At 40.4% G+C, this 22,711-nt stretch overlaps 4 protein-coding genes and 1 long non-coding RNA gene across 5 annotated transcripts; 2 read left to right on the plus strand and 3 right to left on the minus strand.

The window, feature by feature from the left end:
• On the plus strand, window positions 1-3,335 carry LOC116921687 (protein transport protein SEC31-like). Its single transcript, XM_045172316.1, is given in 5 exon segments — window positions 1-229; window positions 232-537; window positions 614-718; window positions 790-845; window positions 2,059-3,335. Coding segments are annotated over 5 exon segments (1,389 nt in total). The 5' UTR covers window positions 1-90; the 3' UTR covers window positions 2,842-3,335.
• Window positions 3,336-3,439: 104 nt separating this feature from the next.
• LOC116921698 (cysteine dioxygenase type 1) lies at window positions 3,440-6,040 on the minus strand. Its single transcript, XM_032928030.2, has 5 exons — window positions 5,880-6,040; window positions 5,635-5,792; window positions 4,783-5,039; window positions 4,133-4,302; window positions 3,440-4,063 (listed from the first exon to the last, which is right to left on the minus strand). The coding sequence occupies exons 1-5, from the start codon at window positions 5,883-5,885 to the stop codon at window positions 4,001-4,003; spliced, it is 654 nt and encodes a 217-aa protein (XP_032783921.2). The 5' UTR covers window positions 5,886-6,040; the 3' UTR covers window positions 3,440-4,000.
• A 1,600-nt stretch (window positions 6,041-7,640) lies between these two features.
• LOC123471241 lies at window positions 7,641-13,477 on the minus strand. Its single transcript, XR_006645432.1, has 5 exons — window positions 13,285-13,477; window positions 8,986-13,225; window positions 8,292-8,869; window positions 7,840-8,218; window positions 7,641-7,783 (listed from the first exon to the last, which is right to left on the minus strand). It is a non-coding gene; the product is annotated as an uncharacterized LOC123471241 (long non-coding RNA).
• On the plus strand, window positions 12,685-16,017 carry LOC116921691 (mitochondrial coenzyme A transporter SLC25A42). The gene is made up of 9 exons (XM_032928022.2): window positions 12,685-12,826; window positions 13,037-13,201; window positions 13,477-13,587; window positions 13,652-13,718; window positions 13,782-13,899; window positions 13,964-14,096; window positions 14,169-14,301; window positions 14,372-14,555; window positions 14,646-16,017. Exons 1-9 carry the CDS (start codon window positions 12,824-12,826, stop codon window positions 14,788-14,790), a joined length of 1,059 nt encoding a protein of 352 aa, XP_032783913.2. The 5' UTR covers window positions 12,685-12,823; the 3' UTR covers window positions 14,791-16,017.
• A 1,845-nt stretch (window positions 16,018-17,862) lies between these two features.
• Window positions 17,863-22,653, minus strand: LOC116921677 (protein O-mannosyl-transferase TMTC1). The gene is made up of 13 exons (XM_032928008.2): window positions 21,195-22,653; window positions 20,938-21,115; window positions 20,779-20,852; window positions 20,434-20,589; window positions 20,133-20,229; window positions 19,842-19,945; window positions 19,568-19,757; window positions 19,384-19,493; window positions 19,030-19,290; window positions 18,834-18,947; window positions 18,425-18,610; window positions 18,196-18,335; window positions 17,863-18,084 (listed from the first exon to the last, which is right to left on the minus strand). Exons 1-13 carry the CDS (start codon window positions 21,473-21,475, stop codon window positions 17,978-17,980), a joined length of 1,998 nt encoding a protein of 665 aa, XP_032783899.2. The 5' UTR covers window positions 21,476-22,653; the 3' UTR covers window positions 17,863-17,977.
• Window positions 22,654-22,711: the final 58 nt, after the last annotated feature.

Consider the following 22,711-nt stretch of genomic DNA (forward strand, 5'->3'; position numbering starts at 1 on the left):
GCAGCAGCGTGGTTGTTGGTAAACCGATGCAAGTTCCAGTTTTCCCGCCTAAAAGGAACGTGAACCAGCAGAAGAGGCAAGTGGATTTCGATGCTGGATCTCGCCCTGCGGCCGCATCAGCCAGGCAACAGACCGCAGGTGTTCCACTGCAACAGGCTTTCCGTCCTGCCCCTCCGGCTGAATTCCGTCGCCCCCAACAGCAACGCCCTCAACAGGAACGTGCTCAACAAGATCGTCCTATTCAGGAACGTCCCCAACGCGAACAGGAAGTTGATGCTGCCACACGAGGTGGAGCTCCGTCGTCTTTCGCTTCCGCCGCAGCCCCTGAGCAGACTTTTACTCCGGCCAGAGATATCGCCGATAGGCCCGCAGAAGCACCCGTCGAGAGGCCCGCTCGCCAGCAACCAGCTCAACGTCCAGCCCGCCCAGCTTCGTTCGGTGCTGAGCGTCCCCAAAGAAACCCCGAATTTGCCGCTGGATTCCCATCCGGATTCACTAGCGGACTTCCTTCTTTCGACTTCCAGGGACGCATGCCAGGTAATGAATTATTTGCAGCGATTTGATTCATTTTATTTTTCTGAACTGTTCGATATTTTTTTTTATGAATTTTCAGAGCCGGATGCCAAGAGCGAAGGATTCATGGAGTCTGCTTTGAACGATTTCCCTAACTTGAAATCTTTGGGTGGATTTGATGCTTTCCCCGATGTTGCCCGTGAAGGTAAAGTCGTCTGCTATGAAAATTCATTTTAAAACAATTTTTTTAAAAATTTCGATTTAAATTCAATTTAGGAGACAGCTCAGCAAAGAGACCCTCTCAGAACCGACCTGCCCGACCTAACGCTCAGGTAATTAAGACAACGACCACATAAAATCTAAGCATAGAATTTAAACGAGAAAAAATAAGATGGGTTACTCGAATTAAAATAATTCTTTTTTACTATTATTATTATTACGACCAAATTTACTTTTGTAAAATTGACTGAAACAAACAAAAACTTGAAACCAAAAACGAATTTGACTAGATGGAAAACACAAATTCTTGAGACTCTCTAGACTAGTGATTAGAAACATTTGACATGCTTTGACGAGAAAAAAAGACTCTTTGACTGGCAGCAGCAGCAAGTATAGTTCTCAATCAGAATTAGCATAAAATCAAACCCTGACTTGTAGTTCGTTAAAGTGGTGAAATGATTTTACTAGAGAGAAGAGTTTTACTTAGAAATTGAATTTTTCTAATCGAAATTGACTCTTGATTTTGTGTGTGTCTTTTTGTTTTACAGTTCCGGCCACAAGCCAATTAAAAAAAAACGGCTTCAAAAAAAAATTTAATTCCTAACCCTTCCCTCCCAAAGATAAAAAAATGAAATAAACACACACACACACACACACACACATACACATAGAACAACAACAACAACAACACGTTAAACATCGACTCTCCCCGGACTGTCCAACTCACGACGACTCCATCCAATCGAATCGAACTGAAGTTGAAACTATTTACTATCCTTATGTCTTAACGACCTTTTTCCTTGCTTATTAGTTATATCGTATTGTTATTAAAGAAAATTATTAAATTGTTTTGCTGTTGAAAACAAATAATATTATTTTAAACGGATTACGACTGCGACTGACGCGCTCCCTTTATTCTCCTGCCCTCCTTTGACCAACGAGACTATTTATGGCACCTACTACCTACTTTGCCAACATGACGTAACACACCAACTTTGTTAACACGCACACGAAAATGGCGGATTCCTTTCCACAAAAAAAACAAAAAAAAAAAAAAAAAAAAATTAGAGAAAAATTGAGGCAAACAGACAGACTCTGACTCTGACAATCATCACAGGTAAGTTTATTACTTACTTTACTCAACTTACTGCTGCTGCTGTTCTATTAATTTGTTAAACATTTTCAATTGAATTCGTACGATTTTTTAAAATTTACTTCTTTTTATTATCGTCGAGGCTTTTGCTTTTCAAATTACAGAAACACATTAAATTTAATTGGCTGTAATTAACTTTTGATTTTTTTTTTTTTCGATTTTTAAACGATTAGAAAAGCAAACGATCAACACCACGTGGCAATTTGACCAACGATCCATTACCGAAAAACCTATCGAAACGGAATAAGAATAAACCCATCGTTCTGGAAGATGACGAAGCCATGCTGGAACCGGATTTCTCGCCCATCAAACGATCCAGCAAACAGCCGACTGATATTGCCGACATCATTGCCGATTCCGTAGGAGAAGAACAGCGTTTCAATCCGACTTTCCATCCGAATAACGGCCCGTACGGACGTGCCCCTCCACTGGCGCCTGCCAATCCTCCGTCAGTGCCCACGTCATCCTTCCGTTCACGTCGCCCGTCTTCCATCGGTTCTTCGTCTGGCAATAAAAACAGACAGAACCAGAGGTCTCCATACGTCACCGACCAGTTCAATGAATTCGTCGATGGCGAGAATGGACTTTTGGGTTCGGGCAATTTCGACGTGCTGGGCGGCGGGGTCTTCCGTGACACGGTCGATTATCAAAGGCCTTACGTCTCGTCGCAACCGGCGTATTTCCCGCCTAGTTCACCAGCGCCACCGCTACTACATGACTCTTATAGGCCTCATCAGCCTTTCTTCCCGTCTGTCCAGCAATCACCACCTATCGGCGATCAATTTGGAAATTTCGTTCCGCCGCTGAAACCTTCTCTTCATCAACAACAGGGGCCGCCTTCTAATAATAACAATTACGGCAACGTCCCCACGTTCCCGAACTCGTTCTTCAACGACGATGACTTCTTTTCCAACTTCCGAGACTTTGCCGACGTCAATCAGGACTATCGTAACTGATCCAGTTGGAATTCCGTCTTAATTGTTAGATAGACCACACCGGTGTTAACTCTGTGCTATTTGGATGTCGTACCGAATTTTTCTCTCTTATCATCCGCCTATCGTTAATTTCTCTTTCTCGAAACTCGAAAAAAAAAAGTAGGTTGACGTGTGTACAAAAACATTATGCAACGAATGTCGCAGTATTTTTTTATAATTTTTTTTTTTTTTACTTACTAATCCACATCGTTAAACTTTTTTCCATTGACACAAGAAGACCCCCCGGCTTTTATCCATTCGATGCGATAGCTCCACCTCACGCTGGTCGTGAATGGGATGGGCTCGCTTACGTTGACATCTTTTTCTTCCCAATTTTTTTGCTGCATTTTGTTCTATACAATTAACTTGAAATCATCACGCAGCTGACGGCTATCCATCTTTATTCAATTTAAATATCACAGAGCTTAACCCTGGAATCTATAAGATAAACCAAAATACACATATTATCACAGTAATGACATGACTCACGACTGACCGTTTGACTTAACGACAGAATGACGTAGTTTTTGAAGAAAAATGTGTACCGTTTACTAAGAAGTCGCTGTATTTATTTAAAAAAAAAAAAAGTGTGGATGTAATTTGATATTTGGAGAGAGGAGTTTTATATCACAAATTATGCAAGAACCTCTCAAACAAACAAGATAATTTCGTCTGTTGTTCCTCTTTGGCTTTATCTGATTTGGTACGTCAGATAACGTCACGCCTTGTAAAACTGCCAGCACAGACACGTACGTGAAACGCAATTTTCATTTGTAAAATTCAGAGATTTCACTTCAAAACCGGCGTGACTAAACGAAGAAAAATAAAAGGTAAAAATTTTTTTTTCTTATATATTTTTTGTCGAATCATATAATATTATTCTGGATGTTCTATTAATCATGAAAAAAAAAAACTGAAATCCGGAGCGAATCCTTCGTCAAAAATAAATCAAGTACTCATAAGATTAAAAAAAAAGAATGGAAATTTTTCATTTAAGACAGTGGGATTACCACAAATTTGTAAGGCAATGATTGAGGAGGATTCAAATTGTAAGAGGTGCCTGGATTTGAATTGGATGCGGCTATTTCCGGTACTGCCGTTTCAATCACTCTGAAATTCATGTTCTTGGCCTTTCTTTTGCCTACTCCGTGATTTCAGTGCAACAGCTGTTAACCACCGGAGTACAAGACTCGGGAGTCGTTACCTATATTTATGGATCGGGGTCACAATCAGTCAACATTAACTTGTCTAATTATCTGTGCATCATTCATACCGGTGAAACTTTTGCGCCATATCGGCTCCAAAACGTCACTTTAGCTTCAGCCTTTTTTCCCGTCTGCTGGTTAAATATGTGACACGTGTCGTAAGGAGGGCTGTACAGATGCAGTGAAACTGCACCGTCTACGTGACTGGGATTCTCCACACGATGTAATCCCATCGAATCTGAAATGAAGAAAAAGAAAATTAGCACATCTGAGAAAAAGCCAAAATTATTAAATAGAGAGTTTAGCCAGTTTCAGTGTTTACAAAAAGCGTTTGGAATTGAGAAAACAAAAAGCCAATTCCTTATCGCACTATTACGCCATCTGTGCCGTAGGCGATGAATTCCAGCATTTACGTCACCTTGGCAACAACACAAAAACCTTGGAATCTGAATTCTGAACGACTTCTCATAACTCGTGCCCTCTCCCACGCACACGTTACGATTAAAGAAACTTTGAAGAAAAAAACAGATCCGCAGTGTAGATAAAAAAAAACACCGCGTTTTCGTTTGCGAGTTATCACTCAAATCGATCGAATAAAAACCGTAAAAAACATGTTATTGAACAGCATAGATTACAAGGACTTTTGACTTAGTACCCCATGACTGATAAAAATACTACATATCCAAATCTTAAATATGGAAAAACAAAATCAGCTTACCGTTGATGTAACAGACTTTATTCAATTCCAGCAAGGAGGAGCCTTTTTGGTTCAATTGTTCACACGCAGCGTCTGTCGCCGAACAGTCGTTTTCCTTTGGCCAATCAAATCGCACCTCTCTGAGCGTCCCCTCCAACATTTTCATGAAGCAGTGAGAGTCGGCGTGATCGTGAATGGGTGAAGCGTGGCCCTCACCCCAACAGAGTATCATCAAATTGAATTTGCCATTGCCTTCGTCAACCAAATTTCTTGTGTACCTAAAGACACACACAAAATGAGAATATTGCGCATTATGTATTGGCCAATAGGTCCAGCCAACACATGTTGCCTAAATGCAACCCTTTTGTGTGGCGTAGAACCACCTGTTGATAACCAGGCGACACGAACGAAACTATTAGATAAACAGGGCACGTGATTGATACATAACGTTGGCAGATAAAAATTTTGCGTCGGTTTTGACAACATGAATTTCAGATGCCGAGTCAATATAAAAACAGAAAAATAGATCCCGTGCTTGTAGTTATGCATATCGATAAACAAGTGAGTCTGATAAATAAATATGGCCCCAGATTTTTTTTTAAATCGCGAAAAAGAAATGGAAAGAAGATCGTGGGTCAAACGCGATAAGAAAAACCGTAAAGGATGGCAAACAAATGTGAAAGCAAAGGGGGGAAAAAGGTCAACGCGAAAATGTTAATGAAGTGAAACTTGTGCGATGATCTTATTCCAAGAAATCTAATGAAAACCGTGTCGTATGTATATGAAAAATCTAGTTTCTAAGCTCTGGCTGTTAAAGTAGAAATAAACTCACAATTGACAAACAAAATTTAAACAATTAAAAGTTTTAGTTACTTGTATCGATCAAATATGGCATATTGCTTCCATTCGGCCGGATTGCTCTTGTAGGATTCCATCAAGTGCATGACATGATCCACGTCGACCGGGTCATGTTCGAAAGCTTCGCGTAACTCAGCTTTGAGTTCGTCTAACGTTCCAACCGGTTTGGCCATCTAGCGAAAGAGAATGTTGTTTTTGCTTAGATTAAAATGACTGAACAGACACAAAGTTGACACGAAAAACAAAAACAACACGATTACTTTCATCAGTCAGCTGTGTTTGACTCCTGAACTCCTTCTGCACACTTATCGGCGTTGCATGTGCTTAATAAAGGATAACCTAGACCAGCTTCATAGTTTTATATCCAAGCAGCTCCCTCTTTGGTTAACAAAGTTCTCTTGTCTCCTCCCTTCTACGAACCGAAATGTGGCGCCATAAAAATTCTCCTTTTTTTTTTGTGTTTTCTCGAAACGGCTATGGTAGCAACACGTAGGCTACGCAGTCCACGTTTTGTGTTGTTCAGTCTAAATGGTTATCCCCCCTCCCTCCCAAATAAAATATCCTCGCTATTTACCTGGCGGGTTGTTGAATGCTTCTGGCTAATCAGTTTTTTCCAAGTTTTGTGAATAGTTTTCTTTATTTTTTTCATTTTCTTCTCCCCCCCTTACTACTTAGTTTTAACCGGTTTCGATTGACAAAGAAAAGAAGAAAAAAAAAACTTCAATGTTTCGTAATGAGTTAGACGAGGCTCACGTTTTTATGGCATAGCCTACAGCGCCCAGATACTGCGACGTGGCATATGCTAATAAGCTTCTAGCTCATTTGAATAGAGAAAGAAAGCAAAAATAAACGGTTTGCTATTACAGCGACAGTTTGTTTCTTATCAGGGTCACGTCATGCATGTGTTGGCCAATTTTTTCTACCTGTTTTTATAGAGGAACTGCTCTTGTTTCATATTTGCGTACAAGCCTTGTATGTAAATCAATGTTTTACTGTCGGCATTTTCCCAGAAGGGCTAAGCCATACGGGGACGTCACAATCCATTTTTGTAAAAAAGTTTGAACAACATAATGCGGAAATGGTTGTACGGATAGACCGTTCTTCGCCGTAAGGTATCCACCCGTTTTTAGCATCCCGTGATCAGGTCTTCTTCAGTGTTACGTGTTCTTTTTTAAATTGGGAAAGCTTTCTTGTTTTGGATTTCACTGTCAGTAGCGTGGAATATTCATTTGCTTGAAACTAACGAAAATGGGTAACGGGATTTCACTTTTACATTCCTGGTTTCCTAGTGCTAGTTAAACTGCGTTTTACGCCACAGAATTTCTAGTTTTCAGGTTACTTTCCAACCATATGGGAATAATTAATTAATAAGGATGGTGATCCTTAGAGGATGGATATCTTTTACTTGAATGAGGTCATCCGTTCAAGACGGGTACAATTTGTGTCATCACATGGGATGAGACAATGATTTGTTCCAACTCCCTTTTGGTAAAACCCAGACTCCCTATACGTCTCGATTCGTTTACATCAATAACAGTTTCGTTACTATCGTCAAGGTCACAAATTGTATGACGTCATATACGATCGTCTAAGATGATGTGAAAACAGACAGCACGCGGATCTTGTAATCTAGTATATACCAGTATGTTGTAAGCCCTAAACAATCAATACGCATCTCATTTTGCTGCTATCGAATGAGTCTGTGGGAAATTCCGTTATTTTGGCGCTTGTCATTTGAGATAATGTTAACTAGTTCACATCCCTGTACTTCCTGGCACGTTTTTGTTTGCATTGTACGGTGCAAGTCCCGTATACGTACAGACGCAGAAGAACCGCAAAAATGGGTGATCATTCAGTTTGATAGACAGGATGGCGTGATGAAGGTAATGCGTGACAGATCCCGGATGAGAATGTGGCTAAAGTTCGTTCACTTTTTCCAGTTTCGTATTTCATTTTTTGGGGGAATGAATGGGATGATTGGATCAATGATGGCCTAAAACAATAGGCTAGTTGCTTTAATTTTCTGTTCTGTTTGACATGAAAGGAAAATAATTTTTCGAAATAAACGCTTTTGGTAATTATTTCTGCAGGATTTCACTGACCTATTCAGCAGAATTTCGGGAAAGTGAGCTGATAACGAGGGGAGAAAAGTACAATTGCACCACTAATCCAAAAAAGGTAAAGTAATATCACGTTTAGGAAGCATTTATTATCACTTACCTCATGGAATTGTTTTATATCACCCTTTGTTGTTTGGCCGAAAATGTGTATACTGCATCCAGCCGAGTGGGTGTCCGCCAGCGATGAGGTTAACGTTCAACATAATGCTTTCGTCAAGGGTATATATATACGTATATAATAGAAAAGTCAACATAATGCAATTCTCGAACTTGCCCAGCCAAAGGTAAGCAACGCCACTAGTACGAAAAACGTTGGGCGGCGAAGTTTGTCTTGATAAGATACTGCAATTAAAGATGCTCTTTTAACGATTCTCCCACGTTGGTTGCTTAACAAAATGAAAAGCAAAAAAATGGGAAAGTTTCCTGCATAATTCGAGGTATATTGTTTTGCAAAGGAAGAGGTGCAAGCTTCTGTCTTTCTGTTTAGATTCATCAAGAAATATTAGGTGTTGAAACAGAAAGGTCTTGGAGGCAAGTTGTCACCATGTTTACCTGTCAACAAAATTGATTCTTGTTAGCCTGTTAGGAGTTTTACTTTACGCGTAGGTTAACCAAGCCCAACTTTTTTTTTTTTAAATTTGGCGCCATTTATGTCGCCATTTTAAAAAGATAATGTTTCCGGGGCTTACTTCGTACTGCTCTCCGCTTGAGAAGTAATTCACTCGATCACTCTCGATTGTAGCCATTAGGGCCGAGCCCTCTTTCAATAACGATAAGTGCGTGCTGTCGGATAGAATTTTTTGAATAAATATTTCAAATTAAAAACAAAGAATAATTGATGTTTTATTCTTTGTTTGTCAAAGAAATTTTAGCCGTATTCAATTCGTTGCCCTATTCGTTTCAAACTCTGACTCTATTGTTATTCGAGAATCAAATTTCAACGCTGTTTTTGATATTTTTCTTTTTTAAGCAGTTAGGGCTCGGCCCAAGTTTGCTAAACCTAGGGGCCACATATTTGCCGTAAAAATTTTCAGTTTGGGGCGATCAACAGACTGCTTTTCCAGTTGGGTGGGTTGGATTGGTTTTTCTAGGTAAAGGGGTCTATCCCTTCCCGTTTTTAAACATGACGGCTTAAATGGCGCCAATTTTTTAGGTACATACAAGGAAATGTAAAAAAAAAAAATAGTTATTATTTTTGTTTGGATATTGCATTTGATGTTTTTCAGATGTCAAAACGGGTACTCACACGAAAATAACACATTTTTTGTTACAAGGTATTTGGTAGCCTTGGTTCAGTTTTCTGATATGAGCAGATATGAGTTCTTTTCCTTGCTAAAGGAAAGTTTCGTCGACAGTTTTGTGAGTTGGCTGAGAGAATCAGTTGAGACATGGGATATGGATGGAATCGACTAAAAATGCGTTTTTGAAATGTTACATCTCATTTACGAATCTCAACTCTCAACCAGAATAATAGGACTATGAGTGACTCTCTCTTGAGAGTTGAGACCCACCTGAGTCAACTCAAACTTTTCAAGTTCTCAACTTGAGAAATGAATGAGATCAGAAAAACTCCACTCACGATAGCGGAAGAAATTTGGCAACGATGATACGTGGTAAAAAAAAAACGAATAAAATAACAATAACAAATGAGGGGAGGAGATTCTGTTTCTGTTTATGCGGTGAGTCGTCCTCTTTATCATGAACTTCCGTACGTCATCATCCTGTCACGGTTGGGAAGACTAGGTACCCACTACCATCTATAACCAACGGATCCCACTACTAAGAAATGTCGGATGTGCCAGATATTTTGTCTGAAACCATCCCCAGGAAAAGCTATTTTCTTGGCTTAGATTTCAGCACTCAACAGGTGAGAGAGTATTTCATGCATTTGCATTCTTAAGTTTTATATTTGTTACTTTTTTTGCTTACCTTTAAATGTCTAAGTTAAAAGCAGTAGTGGTTGATGAGAAATTGGAAGTCCTACATGAAGCAGCTGTAAATTTCGATCGCAACCTCCCTGAGTATAGGTCAGTATTTTAGGTGTTTATACTATACTATATTGAAAGATAGATTTACTAGAACAATTCCTTAACTACTTAGGACAAGTGGTGGGGTTAAGAAGAATGGATCAACTGTCACTGCCCCAACAGTTATGTGGGTGAAAGCACTGGATTTGCTAATGGACCAGCTTAAGATTACTGGCCTAGACTTCCAAGATATTTCAGCAATCTCAGGATCTGGCCAAGTAAATCTCAACAGTTGTCATAAATCAAACAAATATAAATGAACAGACAATGTCTTATCTGGTGAATGTGTTACAGCAACATGGCAGTGTTTATTGGCGAAAGGGAGTTCAGAATCTGCTGCCTACTTTAGATCCAACAAAATTCTTATTTCTACAACTAGCAAACTGCTTCAGCATCCAAGACTCACCAGTGTGGATGGATTCTAGTACACATAGTTATTGTGAGACAATGGAAAAGAAACTTGGTGGTCCTCAGGTGATTCTTTAGTTTCCAATCATAGCAGGAACATTATGTAACTTGCTCTTGAAATCTTTGATGCTGTTATAGAGATTGGCTGATCTGACTGGTTCCAGAGCTTACGAGAGATTCACGGGGCATCAAATCGCAAAAATTGTAAGCGAGAAAGCCGAGCTTTATTTCAACACAGAGGTATTTAGTGTTAAAGAGTACCGCCCTATTTCACATTAAAATCCAAATTTGGTTAATACCGCTTCTGGTTTTAGAGAATTTCCTTAGTCAGCAGTTTTGCTTGCTCTGTTTTTCTCGGATGCTACAGTCCCATCGATTGGTCCGATGCTTCAGGAATGAACTTATTCGATATAACTTTAAAGGATTGGGATTCGCAGTGTCTGCATGTAATAGTCCTATTCTTACATTTTTATTAGCGTGAAAATGTCTCATTTCTAACTGGATGTTTGCAGATGTGTGCCCCTGATTTGAAAGAGAAGTTGGGTGAACCAGTCACTACTCATACATGTCTAGGACCCATTTCCAATTACTTTGTTGAACGCTACAGCTTTGACCCAAGTTGCCAGGTCGTGGTCTTCACAGGCGATAATCCCGCATCCCTAGCTGGTAGTTTGAAATCATTTTCAAATTTTTCAACTGCGCTGTAATTAAAAACTTCTTCGCTTTACTAGGAATGTGTTTGGAACCGGGTGATGTTGCCATAAGCCTGGGAACTAGTGACACGGTCTTCCTCTGGCTCAGTGGAAAACCTACACCTTCATTAGAGGGCCATGTCTTTTGCAATCCAGTTGATCCAGAGGCTTATATGGCTTTATTATGGTAAAGAACTTGAATGACGAATATTTTAAAAATCGATTAATACTTGTCTTTTTCACGGAATAGTTTCAAAAATGGATCGCTTACTCGCGAACGCATTCGAGATGTATTCGCTCATCGGTCGTGGGATGAATTTGATGCTTTATTAGCTTGCACGCCACCCGGAAATCATGGTCACATTGGCATGTATTACGACGAGCAAGAGATCACACCGAAAATCCAGGGTACATTCCGCTTTAACGCATTCGATCAGAAAGTCAACACCTTCGAAGAGGCGGCCACAGAAGTTCGCGCCCTCGTCGAAGGACAGCTCTTAGCTAAGCGAGTTCACGCTGAACAATTGGGATTCAACATAGGTGTGTGGACTTGATCGGCTACATTGGAGGATTAACGATAAACAAAGAAGTTTTGTAGGTGAAAGCTGTCGAGTATTCGTCACAGGTGGAGCTTCGAACAACCGGTCCATTTTGCAAATTTTGGCCGATGTCTTTAACGCTGACGTATTCACTCAGGTAGCCAAATGATGAACTACAGCGAAACGCAGGAAAAGTTAGATGCCTTTTGTTTTTATTGATTTTAGGATACGGCCAATTCTTCCTGTCTTGGCTCGGCCTACCGAGCAGCTCATGGTTTGGCCTTGAAAGAATCCGGCATGTTCATTCCATTTAACGAGTTTATGGCCAACCGTCGGCCAAACTTTACCCTTTTGTGCCGTCCTAGAGTCGAAGCAGCCAAGGTACTAAAGTTCATTCCCTGTTTCATTTGCTAAAATTAGAACTTATTAATATATTTTATTTTAGCTGTATGACTCCATGGCTGCTCGCTATGCTACGTTGGAGTCTTCCATTTTAACGCATCAATGAAAAACATAGCTACGATATCAATGCAAAACAGGTGCCTTCCAAGATATTAATGCTATTTAACGTTGTTATTGAATCACAGAGAACAATTATCCACGCAGCTTTTAACGTACAAAATTGAATAGAGAAGAGGCATACTAATTTATGTTTACAAGAGCAATGTTATTTCCAAATGTTGTTGTTGTGCTTAACATGAAATCAAACCGACCGTCCAAGGCCGTTGTTATCTTTTTTAAATCGTTCTCTACGCATTCGCGGTTTTCTTTAGTACACGGGGCGTGGTCTGTGTAAAACTCAAAATTGTATCTGACCACAATTTTTGATTGCCGTTAACACCTGCATTTGCGCCAAAATTTCTTCAACGTTACGTATGTGTCTTTTATTTGACTTTTGCAAGGTCAGGAACAATTTGGAACCATGGGAACAAATTACTTACGCTAGACAAGTTCCCGGTTCTTTCTTGCTGTTTAGCCTTCGTTTGTCCTCGAGGCCAGCCTGGAGCTATTTACTTGTTTTCTTGTTTTTCCGTCGTCTACTGCAGGAAAAGAGCAAAAAAATCACGTTGCGAATAACCGAAGGTCACGTCTTATAGAAACGACGAGAGAGCCGGCAGTGGAAAACATCCAATTGAAATTCAAAGAGGGATCTACGTAACCGGGAATGAGCCAAGCGGACGTGGCGAATGATAAGCCTGAAACGCGACCAATGTTCTGTTGGTAAACAGTCGCCCCTGGCATGTTCAGGTAGGGAAAAGAAAGTCTAGATACATCGCCACCGCATAACTGTTTTCGCTGAAAAGCGTGTTGGATCGTCTTCGTTGTACTTCACCTCTTCAAAAAGAGTTATTACTGTTAGCAAGCTGGTGTTAATTATTCTTCATCAGTCTTTTAGTGGACAGTAATTTATTGAGAAGATGGTACATTTCTTTATTATTTCTCCATTTTTAAAGTAGATGCAGGAGATTTATTAGTTTGAACAAACCCATTGACCTTTGAAATGACTTCCTGTTGTACTCGAGTGTTTTTTTATGATTTGTCATTGACATAATGATGTATTCTTCATTAGTTAATTTTAACCTTTGTTTTATTTACCAATCACTCACATACTGCTTTATAAATACTTACAGGCAGCAGAGCATACTGCTCGGAATTTTGCTGCTATGAGCAGGTCAGTGGAAGTGGACTTGCGCATTAGTAACCCTGCACATACACTCCAAAGAATTCGAGCGATGGAATCTCCACCTCAACATGCTAAAGCAACTGCAGATGAAAACCCTTCAAATTCCTTATTGGTAAAATTTTACTTCTAAATTTATCTGTAGTGTTAATGTTGTTGTAGTAGGTGCATTGACGTAAATTGATTATATGTGCTAACCTTTGAGATGTGAGTATCATCTACCTACTGACAGCTTATCAGGGATGGAAAATCCAAATTTCAATGGGCTTTTTTGCCTTCATTGTGCTCTTATCAGCCATGTATCACAACAATCCCATGTTTTCTTACTCCGTCCAAGGTTGTTGAATGAAATTACTTGACCTCAATACTGGTTTGAAATTGTATTTATAGATCAAAACCTCTAGTCCAGCAATTTTGGCAAGTTTGACTGCCGGAGCTATGGCGGGCGCCCTTGCGAAGACAGTTATTGCCCCATTAGACAGAACGAAAATAATTTTTCAGGTAACACAAAACAAAACAAAAAAAAGGTAATTGCGCAGTTCAAAGTAAACCCGTTTCTTTAAAGGTGACCAAAATGTCATTTAACGCCCGAGGAGCACTTCGCTTCCTAATCAAAAGTTACAAAGAGGATGGTAAGCTGCTCCACCTATCGTTTGCAAACATGAGACCTAATGCCCGTTTAAAATTTCATTCAGGTTTGCTGAGTTTATGGCGAGGGAATTCGGCAACTATGGCCCGCATCGTTCCCTACGCTGCAATTCAGTTCACCGCACATGAACAGTGGAAGCACTTTTTACACACTGACAGACCAGAGTAAGCCATGTTTAATACACCTGGTTGATTTACATTATTTTAAACTTTTTACGTCGACAATTAGAGCTCCAACAGGAATGCGATTTTTGGCTGGTTCATTGGCCGGCTTGACGGCCCAATCCATAACATATCCACTGGATCTAGCACGAGCCAGAATGGCTGTAACTCACCGTGACATGTACGGTTCTATAATTCAGGTCAGTGTAGTCACGTAACTAAGGAGGGTAACAAACAAAATTATAAATTAATTCCCAAATTTTGATCCACAGGTGTTTGTCAAAATGTGGCGCACTGAAAGACCTAAAGCCTTCTATAAAGGATTCATTCCAACGATGTTGGGTGTCATCCCTTACGCAGGTGTCAGTTTCTGCACCTTCGAAAGTTTGAAGGTTAAACACAAAGGTATGTCATCATTTTCTCTTGATAATGAAAATATTACAATCTGACGTTCATCTTGTTGAACTTACCACAGAAATTACCGGAAGATCAGCACCCAATCCCCTCGAGAGATTGCTATTTGGTGCACTAGCCGGTCTTTTCGGACAAACAGGTTCCTATCCGTTGGACATCGTGAGGCGACGGATGCAAACTTCTGGCCTGAATGGCTGCAGTTATCCGTACGACACTATTCGCGGCACCCTTTGCTACGTCTACAGGTAGGACACCACTACGCTGATTTGATATTTTCTTTATTCGTGTTGAGCATGCCGTGAAAATAAAAAATAAAAAAATGTATCGTCCTATAGGACGGAAGGGATCGTTGGTGGACTGTACAAGGGTTTGTCTATGAACTGGATCAAAGGTCCCATCGCCGTTGGCATCAGTTTCGCCACGTTCGACATTTGTCAAAACGCTTTGAAGGAATTGCCCGTCTTCCGATCAGCTCCGTAAACCATGTAATCAAAGCTTGTTATGATTATCAACGTCCAGCCATTATCTCGCCTTGAAAAACCTTCAATTTGTTGTTGTAAAGCTTGTTGTTTTCCTCCGCTATTATTTTTTTTTCATTCTTATTTAGGGGGGTGGTAATCTCTTAAATGCCAACACAGAGTTTCGATTCATTTTTGATATAGCGAGGTAATATTTTTATGCAGCAGTCACTTAAAAAAAAAGCCCAAATTTTCAGCAACGCGAAGACGAAGTCTTAACTTTGGACTCGCAAGATCTGCTTTATAGTATACATATCTGTCAAAAGTCCATGTTGTAGGGAAGTCAAGTTAGATAGTCGTTATTATGACTTCCTCCTCGGTTGCGTAAACAATTTTGAGGCGCCAAATAGAGTCTTCAACAAAAAAAATTAGTCTTGGACGTTGTGAATAATACCAACTTAATTATTTTTCCCCCTTCATTCTTTGAAAGAAAAAATGCAGACAACGACGTAATAATGTATGATATTACATGCGCCTTTACGAGCTGATTTTTGTTTCGTAGTCACCCGCTTGTAGACCGTCTTCTACATTTTGTCCTCTTCTCTTAGATAGAAAAAATGTCCAGTGGGTCAGCAAAAATGATTTCATAGAAATCTTCCATGTCGTAGCCACATCGTTTCTTGGGTTCAAAGCTTCCGTTTCAACCTCCACTCTTTTCTTTACACAAAATCCCGGTCGATTTAAATCGTAGACTTTAGGTGTCAAAAGTGTCGCGTTGCTTCGTCGTTTCCTACTCGTTTGACAAAATCTTCCCACATCTATCCTTTTCTTTCGAATATTGAAGTGGTCGGAGGGTTTTGTGCCTCCGATTTTTTGAAACATCCGCTCAACTTAAAAAGAAATGCAAACAAATTCGATAATACTTTTATAGTAACGATAAACATTTTAATTCGTCTATGTCACACATGTACCCCATCACTGTATAGTGTGTAAATTAGCTGTCCCCTCCAGAACATTATTTGATTTATTCCTATTCCCGGTAGTGCTTTTTTTTTTGGTATGCTACACACGTGCATTGGTGATAAAAATGTTTTCTCTTTTTTTTTTTTTTCGTATTTAAGTTACAAAACTTGCAGACTTTTTGACATATTTTTTAGACGACCGTGATATCATGTAATTTAAAAACACAAGAGTGAGAGAGTTTGAGATTTAAAAAGAAAGAAATACATGCTGTTGAGAATCTTTTCAATTGGAATAGAGACGCCACACTTGCTTAAAAAAGTAAGAAAAATAATGACCGATTTCTCTTGACACACAAACAGCAGTCGGGGAGGTGCTGGATTATTATTTGTTTTTTACACAAAAAAAAAAAAAAGTTTCGTCTTAGACGACCCAAGCTCGTTATCGCCGTAGAGTTAACTTTAGCTGAGCAAGTTCTTTTTGAAAAATCTAATTTACATAAGCTTTTCGTCTATCTTTTATGCTAAGAGCTCTTCCGAGTTTTTCATTTTTTATTTTTAACGTAAACGATAATGGCCTCTTCCTTAGTTAAATGGCAAGCTCGTTGAGCGCATAGTCAGAATTCATTTTCTGTCCTTCACGAACGAATTTGGCTTTGGCGGCCGCTATCTGGGTGTATCGAACCGGTTTCCTCCCTCCGCAAATCCGTTTAAAAACGATCGGTGCAGACGCACACGCGTTCGAATTCGCAAATTGAAATCGCTTGCCGTTTAGAATAGCAAATGAAGAGCGAAAACCTTCCCCAAATTGAATAAATCACGCCGCAGCAGTCTCTTTGTTCTATCGATAGAATTTAGCGCACCGCGTCATTGCGTTTCGTTTGAATGTACGCGAATCACACGAGATTTTTACCATTTTTAGTAGAGGTTTTAATCGCTAACGATTTTCCTTCTTAGAAGTCGTTTCTGTTCCGACATCCCATGAAAATCCCATTCCCACTGATACCTCAAGATTTCTTTGAATGCCTACCAGGGCCAAAATTAATCGGAATTTCGTACCCGTCATAGTGTCTCTTGTCATACGACTAATACCCGTCCCACTATTCCTATTTTTATTTTTTAAAAGAAGTTTTCGATTTTCCCCTATGCGCACTGCATTCAACCCTAATATTGCGTATGCAGATATACGTATGTGAGCTCACATAGCAAGTATAGCTGCAATGCATATCAGTTTCCTTTATAAGGTAATTGGATCACTTTTTCCTCCCCTTTCACTCTGCTCCGTATTTTCTCCTCATTTGTCCCGCTAATTAAACTGCGCAAAGCATAGGAATTCGATTACTTTCATCAATGCTGTAGATCGTGTCAAAATGGGAACGGGTGGGCCCAAACGAAAACGGCCCGTCTGTTTGTGTCATTTTCTTTCCCACGTCATTGGGCCCCCGTCTCTTAAATTCTGCCTCTCACGAAAATGGCGTGGCAGACACTTTAAAGACTAATCCAGTCAACATCAAAATAATGATGTGATTATGTCCTCTCTTCGTTTCAAGTATCTAAAATTACTCCGTTTCGATTTACCATGCGTGCGTCGTAGCGGCTCTTCTCTACCGGCTTCGTTGGATTTTTCTCAATTAAGTCGGAGCTTGTAGCCCTTCTCGATCGTAACTCTTGCTACTGCTCAAACTACTGTCCTATTTCTTCTTCTCATTAAAATGAAAATAGGAAGTGAAATTGCGACTCAGGAAACGTATACATAATACGATCTGCCCTAATAGGGGCAGTCCCTCTTCGTGGAAATAGTTTAGAAACGAAAAATCCTGCTACGATACGATTCAGCTTGGATAAACGAGCTGCGCTGGAACCGTATTGAAAAAGAAAGAAACTCGCAATCAGGTGACATTTTCCAAACGAGGGGTTCCAAAAAATAAAATAAGTGGATTTTCAAACTTTTGCTTGTTTGATTGACGTGGTCTTATCAAGAAGGAAAAGTTGGGCTAAAACATGAATTTTCAAGGACGGGGTTGGAAAAAGTTAGTGGGGACTTGTCTTCACCCTAACATCCATCCAGGCATCCATTTGACTGTACCCAATTGAGCTCTTTCGAAATCTCATCAAATTGATGAGAAATGGGGATGAACAGTTAACGTATTTATTTATTTGTCACTTGTGTACAAAACACGGGGATAAAGTGGGGTCTATAAGGTTAATGGCATAGTCATCATTAATGTGTTTTGAATTTAGATCCTCATTTTAATTCTCCAGGAGAATCAGAAGAAGGTCGTTCATTGTGATGCTGGTCTTTTTATGCAAGTCATCGCTACGCTTGTCCGTCGATCCCGTCTCGTTGACCTGATGACCTTTGACAAAGGGAAAGAAATGAATGAATGTCCGCTACATTCCGAATGTAAAAAAAAAAAACAGCAACACAGGGATCTAATTGTCATGGTTGCGTAAACTGTGATCCTTACTTCCTTGGACGGACGGCGATGATCGATTGCGATCGATAGTTAAAAAATTCAGGAGCTTTTCGGCTGGTTTGTGTTTCGCGTCGAGAGATAGACAGTCGATTAGCAAAGAGATTGCCTTATCCAAATTGTGCCGATAGCAACTAATTTTTTGTTGTTGTTTTGAAGGAAAAAAAACAAATTTTTTTCGTGAATGAACAGTGAAATTGTAAGTTTTGTTTTGTTTTTTTACATGTTGATGACGGCCAAATTGTATCGAGCGTGAACGTGTCTAAAATGCACGGCCAGCGCTTGTAGGAAATGTCTTTCAGCTTCATCGACCAACTTTTTGCGTTCTATATCGGTAGTGGGTCCTGCTGAACGGCCTAGTAGCAACGTGCCCAAGTTATTGTGAGCGCTCGAATAGCTCGGCCATAACCTAGCAATTACAAGCCAAACTTGTTTGTTATTGTTAGCCTCATTATAATTACCACAGCAACTAAGCGGAGAATGTGCCTAGAGCAATATCCGTTTCAAAACGATATTGCGGGCTCCATTTTCTGCTCATCTGGAATTTTATTGAAGAGCCACGACGCTTCTCAGGCACGTTCTATTTCTGGGTTTTAATAATGAACGGTTCGATAGGTCCGATAAATAATTACTGGATGGCTCGGCGATAGTGAAGCATCGCCTGGTCCCAATCGCCCAAGTCTCGTTGGAGATTGGCGTAATTGTAGTGGATTTTGGCGTTATTCGGCATGGCTCGCAGTCCAGAACTATGGCAACAAAATGTCAAATGCCATCAGTTGTCGATATAAACATGGAGGTCTTAGGTTACAGACACGCCAAAATGATTACGAGAAAAGCGTCTTCCGGGAACTCCATTCCTCATTACGGACAAGTGTCTTGGTTAGCAAGGAAGTGGCTGTGACCACAGTCGAAATGAAGATCAATCGCCTCATTAGTCTTGGCCAGCAAAGTTCTCCCTCCGCTCTGCTGGATCGTTTGATCTTGTGAGTAAATCCCGCCCGCGCCATCCCTTGATTGACGTCGCCAGCGTTTTCCGATATTATTAGCAAGTTGTCCAGTCCGTGACCGACGAGCAAACAGAACCCCAAACTTGTCTCCGGAAAGTTTCAAAATCATTATGAGACAACGAAATTGCACGTAAAGCGAATCGTAATTGCAAGAACATGTTCACTCGGTTCGAACCTGGGCATGTAGAGCAGTCTTTCTGCTACGACGAACCCGACAGCGTAGAAAAGATTGGAACAAGGGACCATCGGAACAGTCATCACTAACAAGCTCCAAATGACGATTTTCTATCCAATAAAAAATAAATAAATGATTAACTAGTATTGACCTACGTTTCAGTCAGTTGAATCATTTAGTTCACGTTGGTTCGATTGAAAGCGACGACTGCGACTAGACCGGCCGAAATGTAGAATAAGAGCGATGCAGCATTTCTCCCATCCGACCAGGTCACGATAGCCGGAATGGAGCCAGTCTGCCAATCGTAGCTCAAACTGACGGGAGCCAACAACAGTCCCATATTGACAGCGGGCAGGTAGAGTAGACTTAATACCCTGTATTGGTGTGGGTGAAATCAAATGCATCTGTCAAGAAAAATGCGCCATCTGTTGACATGGCCCAGTCTAACGGGACGTCACCTCGTTAAAAAATGATGAGAAAGAGCCAGCGGATTGTCCTGATCGGAAAATGTGGGCAGCTGTCCGTTGAGTATCGAAACTCTCCATAAAGTCAACGCGATGATCTGCGAGAATTAAAAAAAACAAACGCGGTTTTAATGAGAAAATGAACAAACTAACATGGAAAAGTTAAGCTCGGTGGTAGACACAGTTTATGTGGTCGTAATAATTTTTAACTTAGTCTGGTTTTTTAATTTTTTCAATTTGAAGGGTTGAAAAGCTTTAATTATCTGTTGTGTTAAACATATATACCGCTATGCCAGTGCCGGTGAATCGATGAAATTGGGTGATTTTCCAGCATGCCGTAGGTGAAGAATACGGAGCACGGCGGATCCGTTTATCCACCAATCTAAAATGGATGTAATCGGATTTTAACACACACGCACAAAAAAACAACAACATCATTTTCAAATCCGAAGCTATTATTATTTATTCCATTCATTAATGTTGATTGAAAATTATTCCTTAAAATCCCAAAAATCCCCGCCGTTCTTCTTTTTGCCATTAAAAAAATGATATACTGTACAGCCGATTGAAAAGAACTAAAGCTGACTTGACGTGAGAAGTGCTGGTGACGTCAAAGAGTAAAGCGACGGGCAGAGCAGCAATTCCGTGTTCTTTGGCCGTCAACGACGCCCATGCCAGAACGACGCTCGACGTCCAGCGAAAGCATTGTCGGCCGACACGCTCTTCGCCTTCTTCCATCAACCTATATAGGTGTAATCTAGTTACATAAGAAATCGATATGCTCAACGGAAAACCGCACGTTATCAGTCGAGGATAAATCACTCGAATTCCAAACGCTAGACGTCGTCATGGAGAAATCTACTTCCACTTTTAGGTATCATATACATCCGCTCTCATAATAGGGACTGCTCTTACGCGTAATAGGCATTACCTGTGATAACAAGAGAACGACAAGAGGAAGAAAAGCGTGGCAAGGATATCCGCACGGCCCACAATTCCAGCGACCTATACATCAAATCCAAGTAAACACCAAATGATTTTTGGTTTTGAATCAAGTTTTTGTTTTGTTTGTTTGAATGGAATAAATTACCGCTTCCGTATGGATAGAATGAATAGCAAAGAGGCTGGCACTCATTAAACTTGTGCGCAAAGTTGTTTGCAGTCGATGGCGGCAAATCCGCGCGAAGGTGATTATAACGGCGCCGTGGAGTGCGACGTTAACGACGTGATACCCGAAAGGATTGAACCCACCGACCAGGTAATTCCATCTTTAAAAATTGAAATCTCTTGAGCTCGCTCTCTTTCGATCGTAAACCCAAGGAAGGCGGGAGCTGTTGGTTTTTTTACCTGAACGACAGCACCGTCAGCGGGCGATAAGATTTATGACTTTTGACATCAGAAAGAGCTGTTCCCCAGAAATCATTGGACCATATGCTGCTTTTACTTGTTCCCGTGCCGTCACTAGCACCTCCTCCGCTGGATGTGACATCTTCGTTATACCTGATGGCACTCAAATCGTCATGCACGAAATCGCCGCCGAGCGAATTGGCGAACACCAAACAGCCCATCAATAAAGGTAGAAAGCAATACAGCCGGCTTTCGGAAGCCGGAAGCTGATCGGCACTCATCGTGTATTCGGATCATTAACCACGATCACTTTCACTCCCATTCGCTTTCGCTAAAAAGATAAATGTGAAATGCTAACCGGAGTGCGGACTGTTGCCAACTGCTGGAGCGTCCACTCCATCAGCTGGAGTCATTCTACGTTTGACTGCTATTGCTATACGATGATATGGTACACGCAAATGCTTTACCTTCACATTCCTTCTGACAAGGCGTCGCGAGACGGCGCCTGCGTCTTAGACTACAAATGCCTGTCTTGTCGTTTTGGCTTTGCATTTGCATTTCTTTTATTTTTGTTTAAATCAGCGATCGTTATTCTTTTTCCTTCTTCTTTAGTTTGCAGTTTCTACATTTCACTGGACAATCAGTCCGACCAAGTGAGGCGTCTTAATGCGTCATTGATTTTTTTTTTCTGGCGTGGTCATCGAGTCCGGTGAGCCTTTACGAGGTACAAAGCAGTACATCAACTCGTTACTTCCCGTCCAAGTTGCGTCTGAAATTTTAAATGGAAGTGAAAGGCAGTCGAGCACGAGTGACGACTGGGATTAACCTCCTACGCCATTTCAGTCATCCGCCTTCTCTGTAACCTTATATATCTAATACTAGCATCAAATTGAAAATTGCTAGTGGTACAAAATTGAATTGTAGATCTGATGCCGTCCCATTTGAGTCCGAATTCCAATTGAATGTGACTGGATTCTAGAAAATACATTCTTTTTTTTCTTTTAGTTGCATTTCTTTTGCTTGATTGCTTTTACTGATCTCGTTTAAAGTCCACACACTTGAATTTCGGCTTTATCGTTTTGATGTCAATGATTTCCGTCTATCCCACAAGAAACAGCCGAGAAGTAATGGCAGTTCGGCTCGTTCAAGCGGTGTTCATTCGATCCACTCAAAACTCCACTGTCTCGTTTCTTTCTCTTTCCGATTCTATGATTCGAATCAAAGAGTCTAGAAACATCGCCATCGATGACTTGTATTTTTCCGTTTTGACGTTGAGCTACGACCGATCCATCCACTTCACCGTAAATAATTCTTGGGTAACGATCTCCTTTCAACCTTTTTTTTGAAAAAATGAAAACTTTCCTTCTTGTTTCTTTTATATTTAATGTATTTGTTTGACGTATTCTTTGATCGACTTTCTGTCAATACAATTTTTCTCGTGGTAGTTTTTAAGCGTGCACAATCTGTAGGTAGAGGTAGTTAGATAGCGTGCGAACTTAGAAACCTATATATATTCT

Source organism: Daphnia magna, linkage group LG4, assembly GCF_020631705.1.
Source record: "Daphnia magna isolate NIES linkage group LG4, ASM2063170v1.1, whole genome shotgun sequence".
NCBI classification, from domain to species: domain Eukaryota; kingdom Metazoa; phylum Arthropoda; class Branchiopoda; order Diplostraca; family Daphniidae; genus Daphnia; species Daphnia magna.